At 44.1% G+C, this 12,671-nt stretch overlaps 1 protein-coding gene across 2 annotated transcripts in view; it reads left to right on the forward strand.

Annotated features, from left to right (window-relative positions):
- The first annotated feature begins 2,474 nt into the window (after positions 1–2,474).
- fam193b.S (family with sequence similarity 193 member B S homeolog) overlaps positions 2,475–12,671 on the forward strand; it is a 30,841-nt gene continuing 20,644 nt past the window's right edge. The window contains exon 1 of one of the 2 annotated variants that reach the window (XM_041588689.1): positions 2,475–2,792. In XM_041588689.1, coding sequence (XP_041444623.1) covers positions 2,649–2,792 — 144 coding nt within the window. In that variant the 5' untranslated portion in view covers positions 2,475–2,648. The remainder of the gene's footprint in view (positions 2,793–12,671) is intronic. The other variant, XM_018256119.2, reaches the window with a different exon arrangement.

Here is a 12,671-nt window from a genome sequence, read left to right on the forward strand (position 1 = left end):
CTGCATCAATGGCCGCTCAAAAGAAAGCGCCTGATAGGTCTCGCAGGGAGGCACCTAATTATCAGGTAGGAGACTCTGTATGGTTGTCCACAAGGAATAATAAACTTAAAGTTGGACCATATCCTGTTGTGGAAATTATCAATCCCTCCTCTGTCCGTCTCAAACTACCTGATAATTTTAAAATATTCAATTATTTTCATGAATCTCTTTTGAAATCAGCCTCACAGGTCTGTCAACAGTCCTTTCCTCCCCCAGTGTTGGTAGAAGGTCAGCCTGAATTCGTCGTCCAAGAACTCCTTGACTCTCGCCTTATGCGGAGTAAGTTGCAATATCTAGTACAATGGAAGGGTTACGGTCCTGAGGAGAATTCTTGCGTTCCTGTTTGTGATGTAAAGGCTGATTGTCTCAGGAAACAATATCATCTTAAATTTCCTGAGCGACCTGGGGGTCCGGTGGCCCCTCCTCGAGGGGGGGTAATGTAACGACTACTCACCCTGGTGGTCTAGGGGTTCGAAGGGGTCAGCGGGGACGCCCGCTGCACCCTCAGCGTGGGACGCCCGCCACGTTGACCTGTTATTGCGCTAGTTATTAGATGAAAAGCTGTTTTTTACTATACACTTTTTTTTATAGATTCCTACATTGTTTGGTGGTATAGTTTTCTTTTAAATGCTTCATACAGACAACATGTAAATGAGTTAAGAGGAGTAATCTGAGCAGGTTTACTTTTTCTTCTTGACTTTATATGCATCTAAGAACCGGATACATCCTGTGGAAATTGCATTTCCTGTCCTTCCATACACTTCCATGGTTTATAATGCACTTAAATGGGTTGTAAACCCACAACATTTGCCATTACAATTTTTCAATGATTTCGAAGGCTTTTAGCTGTGGAATGGCTTTTTAAAGTAACTCTACAGCAGTGTACAACACACCATCAAATGACCAGACCTGTGAGGTAATGGCTGCAGAAAAATTTAGTAACTCACTGTAAAAAATAATTCAAAAAAAGTTTTTTTATCTGGATAAGTTTTGCAACGCTCTATGCCAGTCCAGCAACAAAAGTGAACAATTCTTTTATTTTTATTCTATTATTGATTTCAGATTGTTCAGACTTTTTTTCATTTACTTTCCATTATTTATTTTTTTTACAGTTTTATTTCAAAATCTAAGTTTAAAGTTTAGTGTTCCTGTCTCTGTGGTTTGAGCCTGGCAGCTCAGTAATTTGGGCGCAGACTAAAAACTGTTACAATTTTGCAACATTTAGTTGATACAATTAGTTGATACATTTCTCAGCAGCATTTCTGGAGTATTGGCAACTATTGTATCAATTCTAACAGCTGCCTGTAATAAAATTCAGGGATTCTGCTCAGCAGGGACAAAGATAAGAAATGTATCAACTAAATGTATCAATTTAGAACAGTTTACAGGGTCGGCGACTAGTGATGTGTGTGGGTCAGGGTTTTCTTGACCCGCACCTGACCCCAACCCGCCCTGCTCCAGCCCGTGCCAGCCAGCACCCGCGCTTCCGGGGTCCTTTTATTGACCCGCGCCGATGACGTCACAAAAGGGCAGACGCAAGACTATAAAACCGGAAGTAGGAAGCTGGCATTTGAAGGTGAGGAGCAGTGCGAGGTCGAGCCGAACCCGCAGGTATCAGGTCGGCCCGCACATCATTATCGGAGACCCCTCTTCCCATGGCTGCTTTAGAAGGTGAAACATGACACTTCATATTAGAAAACAGTCACATGTAGAAAATAGAACGTAATTGGAAAAAGTCGTTATTTCTGGTGAACTATCTGAAACCAACTAGGTGTTTGAAGGTGAACAACCAAAGGGGTTGAGTTTACTTTTAGTATGACGTAGAGAGTGATATTCTGAGAAAATTTGCAATAGGTTTTCATTTTTTATTATTTGTGCTTTTTGAGTTATTTAGCTTTTTATTCAGCACCTCTCCAGTTTGCTATGTCAGCAAGCTGGTTGCTAGGGTCCAAATAACCATAGCAACAATGTATTGATTTGAATAAGAATATGGAATATTAACAGGGGAGGGTCTGAATAGAAAGAGGAGTAATAAAAAGCAATACATTTGTCGCTTTACAGAGCATTTTGAAAAGCTGGAAAGAGTCAGAAGAAGAAGGCAAATCATTAAGAAACTATTCAAAACAAATAACGAAGGCCAATTGAAAAGTTGCTTAGAATTGGCCATTCTATCACCTACTTAATAAGGAAGGTGAACCCCACCATTTAAGATGTGACTGAACCTAGTTATCTCTCCTGAAGCATGCTGGTTCAAATACAGGATTTGCCTGGTCATGGCCACTCCTAATAAGTGATGGGGCGAATAATTTGCCTATTATTTAACTAGGGGCGTCACATGCCCACACAAAAGATGGCAATACCGCCTTTGCATTCCCCCTAGCCGTTCCCACAAACAAAATGGCGACGTGAGCATCCCGTTCTCTTCGAATGGCACCTGCGCGGTGACCTTTACCCTGCTGGCAAGGGGCGGGCCAATAGTAAGCAGCACGCCGCCATATTGACTGTTGTCCTGTCTAAGGGGTACAGATCAGGGCTGTAGCCTTTAGGATTGTAGGTGGCCTCGAAACGGAGCAGCTTGTGCCGAGAGAACTCTGCGGACTGGCTGAGCGATGACCAGGAGGAGGAACAAGCAGGGGAACGGGCGCAAAGAGCGTGCAGCGGGGCAGCATCGACCAGGGAAAAGCTCCCCAGCTTGTGAGGGACCAGAGGCAGATGCCAGAGAGAGGCTGGAGGAGATGGGGGAAGCAGGACAGGTAAGGACACACCCCCTATGCACTGTCCAACATCCAACTCCCATCCTCCCTGACATGCCCAAGGCTGCTGGAAGCTGGAGTTCGGAGCTTTTATCACTTCTCTCCAGTGGCTTGTAAAGTCTTATGGGACAGTCTTGCAAATATAGGAGAGTTGCCTTAAGTGCTGGTTATCCTCACAGAAATATTGCTTCAAAACTTCCCCTGGTGTTCAATGTGCCCTGGGCTTCTTGTCCCTTGTGACCAATGGAAGCCATTACTGTTTTACTCACACAAGCCGTAATGCTAACCTATCTCCTTAAGTCTCCATTGTGCTTCAATTCCCATGGTCTCACTGCAGTTTCGCTTTATCAAGGGAGATGCTGGGAGTTCCGCAGCTCATTGCTTCTAGGCCGGAGGCTCACGAAATGCTCAGTGGCAAGTGAAATTGATCAAATGGCCAGTATTGTGGCACAGGGGGATCTCCTTGTAAAGGACCACAGAGTCAATGTGCTAGGACCTTAGATTGTAAGCTCCACTGGGGCAGGGAATGAATGATAAATAATCACTTTAAAGGAGAATTCAACCCCTTGGCACAAAATCCCTCCCCTGCATAGGCCCCTCTCCCTCCCGGCCTACCCCCCCCCCCCGGGCAAATGCCCCTAACTTGTTACTTACCCCTCCTTCTAGGTCCTCTCCAGCAGAGTTCACGGCAGCCATCTTCTCCCGAGTGATCTTCTTCCTGTATTCAGCGGCGTTTGGTGGTGCATGCGCAGTAGGAGGCATTTACCGGTAAGGATCTACTGCGCATGCGCCGAAAGTCACAAAGTTTCCGAAAAAAGCAGTAGCTCCGTACAGGCAAATGCCTCCAACTGCGTAAACGTCGTGACTTTCGGCGCATGCGCAGTAGATCCTTACCAGTAAATGTTTCCTACTGCGCATGCTTTATTACAATGTAATTCTCCTACTGCACACCTGTAGTTCACCAATCCTGCAAGCTGGTGGTGCGTTCCTTCCGTTGACCCGGCAGGGTCCCTTAGCAACCAATGTGTAAAAGAAACGGATCCGCACACACACCGATTAATGCAGTCTGGGAATATCCCCTTTTATTCAGCCACCAAACATCAACGTTTTGGGGGGGGGACACCCACCCTTCATCAGGATCGGTGTGTGTGCGGATCCGTTTCTTTTACACATTGGTTCCTACTGCGCATGCGCCATCAAATGCCGCTGAATACAGGAAGAAGAGCGCTCGGGAGAAGATGGCTGCCGTGAACTCCGCTGGAGAGGACCTAGAAGGAGGGGTAAGTAACAAAATAGGGGCATTTGCCCGGGGGGAGGGATTTTTGCGCCAATGGGGTTTTAAAGTGCTGCAAAATGTGTAAACGCTATATAAATTTGCTGTCTCAACGTGTTAGTAGCAGGGCAGTGTGGGCTTTGCTGTGCATCTTCTGCTGAGACTCTGAGAATGGCATACATGTAGCTATGCACTGGCAGGTTGGGATATTATTAATAGGGATGCACTGAATCCACGGTTTTGGATTTGGCCGAACCCCGAATCCTACGCAAAAGGTTTGGCCAAATACCAAACTGAATCTAAATCTTAATTTGCATATGCAAATTAGGGGTAGGAAGGGAACAATTGTTTTACTGCCTTGTTTTGTGACAAAAAGTCACGCGATTTTCCTCCCAGCCCCTAATTTGCATATGCAAATTAGGATTCGGTTCGGATGGGCAGAAGGATTCGGCCAAATCCTGCTGAAATAGGCCGAATCCCCGAACCAAATACTGGGTTTGCTGCGTCTCTAAATGTTAATGCGTCTAAGCACTGTCAGGCTTTGAAGGGGTTGATCCCCTTTAAATTAATTTTAGTATGATATAGAGTGATTTTCTGAGACGATTTGCAACTGGGTTTCGTTTTTTATTATTTGTGGTTTTTGAGTTACTTATCTTTTTATTCAGCAGCTCTCTGTTTTGCAGTTTCAGCTATCTGGTTGGTAGGGTGCAAATTAGTCCTAGTAACCATGCATTGCCAGTCCAACCCTGTGTGTGTCCATATAGTGACAAGATAAATTAGGTGTGCCTATCTTTTAGGGTCTATGTAGGGTAGGGGAGTAGGAGTTTTTTTAACTTTAGGGTTGAATTCTCCTTTAAATGTTGCCACTTTAATTTTGATATCCATAATTTAGACGTCTTGTTGCATGTGTTCCCTTATAAGTCAGATACAAGTTCCAGTCAATAAATAGTATGCGCTCTGTACCATCTGGTATAAAGAGGATAACCAGCTATAAAACTCTAATGAAATGAAAAGTGGCATATACAGTATATTAGAAACTGGCCTGGTTTTAGGTATACTAACTAAAGCACAGCCATTTGTCTGAGATTTATCCAGAAGCCCTTTATCCAGAAAGCTCCGAATTGCGGAATGGCTGTCTCCCATAGACTCCATTTCATCCAAATAATCCAATTTTTTTTAAAATTATTGCTTTTTTCTCTGTAAGAATAATGCAGTTGCTTGTACTTGCTCCAAACTAAGATATAATTAATCCTTATTGGAAGCAAAACCAGCCTATTGAGTTAATTTAATGTTTATATGCTTAAGGGTCGAAGATCCAAATTACAGAAACATCTGTTATCCGGAAAAACCCCAGATCCCTGGCATTCTGGATAACAGGTCCCATACCTGTATAATAAAATTAAGGGGAAAGAAACAACAACCCTCTCATGGTGTACACAATTTAATGGGAAGCGGTAACTCATGGGAAAGACAATTTGGATGTTTCCATTCTGCACGAGAGGATAACAGTGTTCAAACATGCCTACGGGCATGGTCACGTTTTTTGTTTTAAAGTTTGCATTCTTGCATTTGTTTACACTAACATTTTGTTAGTTTGTGTAAGTCTAACGCGTGTTGTGCCTGAAGTAGGCACTTACTCATAGGCTATGAGTAAGTACCCACTTCAGGCATGAAATGAGTTAGGCTTACATATGTCCTAATAAAGTCTTTTTAATTTTACAAATTCTTCTGGCTACTGCTTTACTAGCGGATGGTCTCTAACTATATTCAAATTTTCTTGTTTATTCTGAGTCCACATTTCTCCCTCATTTATTTACGTGCCATTGATTGTACAGTTATGTTTCTGGATTCCTGTATATTTGGTGCAATTCTGCTTGGTGGCAAATTGGCTGTCAGTAAAAGCATTAAAGAATAGTACTCCATTGCGGAAGGAAAAAACTGTCCGGTGCACGCTTATTGCCGGCTAGAATCTAAATAAGATTAGTCGCCCGAAGAAAAGGCGATTAGTTGCCGGATGACTAAATCTCCCTGAATCTTAGCGTGTCCCAAAATGTGCTGAAAAAGTGTACCTCGGCTTATACTCGAGTCAGTAGATAAAGCCAATGTGCACAATGTCCCAAAGCGCATCAATTGCGCTCATGCGCTCCTCGTGTGCCCTGCTCAGCTGCCTCGTTCCTGGCTGTATTTATGTAAGGCCCGAGGGCCCCGAGGTAGTAAGGACCAAGGAGGAGGTAACAAAGTCCGAGTTCGCAGTACAGAAGGAGTAGGCAATAGAATAGTCGTAAACAGGCAGTAGAATCAGTTCAGGCAGACGAGGTTCAAAGACGAGAGTTCAGGCAAGGTCGGTACACAAGATATTCATTCGAGAAACACACCCAGGAATCAGCAAGCGAAAACCTATAATTGGGCATTGAGGAGACTCTGAAGCTGCTTTAAATAGGCCAGGGTTTGGCGGCAACTTTGGACGCGCTGACGTCATGACGCGGACGCCGACGCACTGACGCCAGCGTCCTGACGCCGACGCACATTCTGACGCCGGCGTCCGTTCCGACGCCGGCGACCAATCCGAGGGCGTAAAGACGCTGATGTCATAGTGCTGCGACCAGCAGGATCTAGGAGGCCGCCATCTTGGAGAAGATAATCGGTTTCCATTACAATTTATTAGTGTAGCTGGACAACATTTTCACTGCATGAAATTATTCCTGCTGTATATGGGCGTCTCACTCTCTCTTGCTCTCATACCAGCTGCTGCCTGAGTACATACAAATAATTACAAGTCTTTGATGAAATATACAAGCCATTTCAGCTGATGTTTATAGCCAATATGTAATGCTAGGATTACATTGGGTTTTATTTTTAAAGTTTTCACAAACTACCCTGATTATTTTACAAATCTGGACAACACATTTTACTCACATTGGTACATTAAGCAGGTCACTTGTCTCCAAATCCTGCCCTAGCAGTGTATCCAACAACATTACTACTACCACTGGTTCAGAGAATGGCCATTATTTTTCAATCATTACATTTTTTTGGTTGCCAAATTTAGCAACACTTACCAGTAGCTGCTGCATTTCTCACCTTAGGCTTATACTCGAGTCAATACATTTTCCCATTTTTTCTAGGTACAATTAGGTACCTCTGTTTATACTCGAGTATATACGGTACCCTAACTCTTATCTCTAATACTCTTATCTGTTCTTGGTTGATTTTTGTATGTAATCTGTATATTCATTGTACAGCTATGGGACCTATTATCCAGAATGCTGGGGACCTGGGGCTTTCCGGATAATGGGTCTTTCCGTAATTTGGATCTTCGCACCTTAAGACTACTAGAAAATCATGTAAACATTAAATAAACCCAAAAGGCTCATTCTACATCCAATAAGGATTAAATTTCCTAGTCACCCCTGGCCAGCATTCACCAATGGGTTAACCTCCCTCCGGACCAATGGACAGGACCTCCCTCCAACAAGTTAAAATGAGAGCCCCACCCATACTCACTTGTCTTTTTTCGTCCTGTCCAGAGGCCGATGGATGGAGTCAACAGACAGGGGTCAAGTCCCTGTGGAGTTCCCAGCATGTGGGGTCCGTGCGTTCCCTGAGTCCACTGCATGGCTGGAGGTCCAAATACTCCCCTTTGAGGGGTTAGTTAAGGAAGGCCAAGTGGTGCGAGATCGCCATTATAGGCCAAGCTGTACCTCCCGCGGAGCGGGTTAGGGAGGCGATGCTGCAGACCTGATGCGCCAGACGTCTGTGGGCTGTGTGCGCGGAACCGGAAGTGACGTCATTGTTGTTCTCGGCGTGCGTTCCAACAAATGTATGGATGCGCGAAGGGAGGAACGGCGTCAGACGGTAGACGGTGGTCAAAGGGTAAGGTAGGCAGGGGCGCTCGGTCATCCTGAAACACGGCAAGGGCCAAAAAAAGCGATCCCCACACTTTACTAAAACCGGAAGTGGAAAGGACGCCATTTTTGATATGGGCAAAGTCGCAGCATTAAGGTGAAACACGGAAGTGTTTCTTTTTGGCGCCAAAATCCTCTAGATATGGCGTGCAGCCCTGGAACAAGCATAAATTAAGTTTGTAACCCTAACATAGAGGGTAGAATTATATTATGCTTGTGGGTTTGTGGGCAATTTAAGGAGTCAGTACTTCCTGGTCGTATCCATTTGTTTGTGTGCTGTTATCCTGTCACTGTGTTATGCTCCAGGGAATAGCTTGAACATGGATGCTGGTGTACCGGGCAAGACACCTCACCCCAAGGGGAAAAGGTTAGATGGTACCTGAATGTAAAAAAAAAAAAAAAAAGTGGACACCAAGTTTATTGTCCTAATCTTGTTTATGATTTTATGCAGCCTTCCTGCCACAGAGAAAAAAGATAAAACACCTGAGAAGACGTCTACTTCACAAGCTCAGGAAGATCGAGCACCTTCATGCTCTCAGGAAACTCAAGCTTTTACGGAGTCCTTAGCAGCTGTCATAAAACAAGCAGTGGTGCAGGGTTTTCAAGAAGTGGCTAGTTCCAGGAAAATACCCAGGCATACATATTCAAGACAGACAGACTCACTGTCGGAGATTTCTGATGGGGAACTTTCAGATACTTCAGTCTTTCATTCTCCATTAGGCTCAGAAGAAGGGGAGATTGACTGACTCAGAGATTGAGTCAAATTTTGATTTGTCTATAGTGGAGCCGCTAATCAAGGCAGTCCGTCATACTTTAACATTTCCTACAGAACCATCTAAATTGTCTTCGGCTGATAAGCTTTTTCCTTCTTTGAAGAAAAAATCACTTTGCTTTCCAGTGCATGCCTCTATAAAGGAGATAATAGCCACAGAGTGGAAGAAGACAGAGAAAAGGCCACAGACGGCCGGGAAATTCCAAAGGAAGTATCCTTTTGATGATGATGAGGCAAAATTTTGGGATGCCCCTCCCAAGGTGGATGCAGCCGTGGTTAGGCTGGCTAAGAAAACAACATTACCTGTGGATGATGCAGCGGTTTTCAGGGAGCCTATGGAGAAAAAGATGGAATTTAACCTAAAGAAATCATATGCGGCTGCAGGAGCAGCATGCAGGCCAGCTGTAGCACTAACTTCTGTTTCTAGAGCAGTTAAAGTTTGGCTCCTGAATATCGAGGAAGCAATCTCATCCAACGTCAAGAGACCTAAATTATTGGAGATGCTTGCAGACTGCAAATCAGCAATTGACTTTATGTCAGAAGCCTCGGTAGACTTAGTGCATTTTATGGCCAGATCCATGGCACTTTCAGTGGCAGCAAGGAGGGCATTGTGGCTGAAGCCTTGGGCAGCGGATGCAGCCTCAAAAACAAATTTATGCCAGCTTCCTTTTGAAGGGGATATGCTTTTCGGTGAGAAACTTGATGCCATTATCAAAAAGGTCTCGGGTGGAAAAAGTGTATTCCTTCCTCAAGAGAGGAGAAGCAAAAGAGGCAGATATGATACATCATTTGCCAGAGACAAAGACAGGCCTTTTAAATCTTCAAGACAATATAGGCCTGGAAAAGAATACACAAGACAGGCATCCTGGAGATCGGGGCGTCCAGGCTCCAGGGGGAATATGAAAAGATCAAGTTTTTTCTCTTCCTCCTCTTCTACAGCTCAGCAGCAATGAGGGTACCTTGGCTCAGGCAGAGGTAGGAGGCAGATTGAATCTCTTCGCTCAAGTCTGGGCCAGAACGATACAAGATCGATGGGTATCAAGAATAGTTCAAGAAGGTTTTCGTTTGGAGTTCGAAACAATCCCAAGGAGGGATTATTTTTTAGTTTCTTCGTTCCGAAACAAACAAGAGAGTCAAGGTTTGGTTCAAGAGTATATGAATCAGCTACTCTTCTCGAAAGCCATAGAAGTAGTTCCGCCTCAAGAAAGAGGAAGAGGATTTTACTCAAGGCTCTTCTTGGTAAAAAAAGCATCCGGCGCTTTAAGACCGGTGTTGGACATGAGAAAACTAAACAGATTCTTAATAAAGAAAAAGTTCAAGATGGAGTCCTTGGCATCCATCATCCAGGCCATCTCAATCGGAGATTGGTTAACAAACATAGACTTGAAAGATGCATATTTCCACATACCGGTTTTCCCAGAACACATGAAGTATCTTCGGTTCGCGGTAGGAGACAATCAAGTACAATTCAGATGCCTTCCATTCGGGTTATCACAATCCCCAAGAGTTTTTACAAAGGTCCTCGTTACCATAATAGCAGAAGTAAGGAAGGAAGGAATAGCAGCGTTTCATTACCTAGACGACATCCTGGTGGCCGCAAGGTCAAGAGAAGAAGCAGAACGACATACAATTCGAGTAGTGGAAGTTCTGCAAACACACGGATGGATTGTCAACCTAGAAAAGAGTCAGCTAATCCCATCAAGGTCACTGCCTTTCCTGGGAGCATATTTCCAAACACAGGAAAATTTAGTAAATCTTCCAATCCAGAAACAGCGGAAAATTCCTCATGCAATAGAAGACTTCAGAAGCCGTTAGTCAGTGACAGTTCATCACTGTCTGAAAATTCTAGGCTTGATGTCGTCAACGATACAAGTTGTAAAATGGTCGAGATGGCACATGAGAGATCTGCAAAATTTCCTACTAAGAAAAGTAAGATGTCCACAGCTAAATATGCACAAAACACTAAAATTGCCGCAGGAGATAAAACACAACCTAGATTGGTGGTGCGTAAAAGAAAATTTGATGAAAGGAACACAGCTCGAAGAACCAGTGTGGGCGGTGTTAACAACAGACGCGTCAGGTTCCGGCTGGGGAGCCCATTTTGGAGAACATTTCGCTCAAGGTTCATGGGATATGAAACAGACACCTTCAAATGTTCTCGAGCTAAGGGCAATAGGAAAGGCTCTATTTGCTCTTTCAGATGTTCTAAAAGGGAAGAGTATAAAGATCATGTCAGACAATGTCACAGCAGTCGCCTATGTGCAGAAGCAGGGAGGCACCAGAAGTATGACATTGTTAAAAGAAGCCATTCCGATATTCCAGTGGGCAGAAAAATGGCTAGAGAATCTTTCAGCAATACACTTGCCAGGAACAGAAAACATAAGAGCAGACTTTTTAAGTCGAGTCACTTTAGACCCAGGGGAGTGGAGTCTTCACGAGAACATCTTTCAGGAATTGGTGTACGCATGGGGCATGCCAGAAGTAGACGCTATGGCTTCAGTCCAAAACAGAAAATGCAAAAAATTCTACGCAAGGTATCCCTGCGAAGAGGCACTGGCCATAGACGGTCTAAGTCAAGATTGGTCCAGGGGACTCGTGTATATTTTTCCCCCAATTCCTCTGATCTGGAAAGTGTTGAAGAAAGTGGATCGGGAAGCAGTCGATGCTATAGTACTGATTCCCTTTTGGCCAAGAAGACCCTGGTTTCCTCTGCTTTGCAAACTTACCTTAGAGGGTCCCAAGAAGATTTCGAAATTCCCAGGGTGGTTGTCCCAGGGAATGTTCCTCTACCAGGAGAAGGACCCCCTGTCCTTAATGGCATGGAGGTTGAAAGGGAGAGGTTGAAGAAGCAAGGTTTTAAAGAAGAGATTGTGGATTTTCTTCTAAAGTCAAGGAAGTATTCCACTTCATCTCAGTACTATAAAGTCTGGGATAAATTCGTGCATTTTGCAACCCTTAAGAACCAAGATCCAATTTCTCCGACAGCTTTGTTGCTGGTTGATTTTCTGTTCTCAGGCTATGAGAGGGGTCTCCAAATGAGTACATTAAGGGTGCAAGTATCAGCTATCTCGGCATTGACAGGAGTAAGCTGGGCATCGGATTCATTAGTCCGAAGATTTTTTGATGCCTTTGTAAGAGTAAGACCTTGCATAAAGAAAATTTCACCTCCTTGGGACTTACCGTTTGTTCTGGATGTTCTCACAAGAACTCCCTTTGAACCATTAGAAAAGTCTTCTTTATGGAACCTTACCTTAAAGGTTATTCTACTGGTGGCGGTTACATCAGCATGTAGAGTTGGAGAATTGGCTGCCCTATCTGCTTTGGAGCCTTATACGGTAATCTTCAAGGATAAAGTTGTGCTTAGACCTGCGTTCAAGTTTCTGCCGAAGGTCGTATCGAAATTCCATATGGAGTTAGAAATGGTTCTTCCATCTTTTTGTCCATCTCCAAAGTCAGACAGAGAAAGATATTGGCATACATTAGATCTGGTCAGAGCCATTGAAATTTACCTGGAAAGGTCCAAGACGTTCAGAAAATCAGATCATCTGTTTGTGATTCCCTGTGGATTCAGGAAAGGGCAAGCGCCTTCCAAAAAGACCTTAAGCTCCTGGATTGTGTCTGCAATTGCAAAGACTTACAATATAGCGGGCAGGAAGGTTCCCCAGGGGTTAAAAGCCCATTCCACCAGAGCGTTGGCGAGTTCATGGGCAATGGAAGCAAAAGCATCGCCAGAAGCGATCTGTAAAGCAGCGAGATGGTCATCTGTCAACACATTTATTAAACACTATAGACTAGATGTCCTTGCCTCCCAAGAAGCTAGATTTGGGAGGAGGGTCTTGCAATCAGTTATACATTGCTGAATAAAGCATATTATTTCATTTCTGCAATATGTGTATCCCTCCCTTTTTTCGTAGCTTTGGAAGTCCCAT

Source organism: Xenopus laevis, chromosome 3S (genome assembly GCF_017654675.1).
Source record: "Xenopus laevis strain J_2021 chromosome 3S, Xenopus_laevis_v10.1, whole genome shotgun sequence".
NCBI lineage: Eukaryota > Metazoa > Chordata > Amphibia > Anura > Pipidae > Xenopus > Xenopus laevis.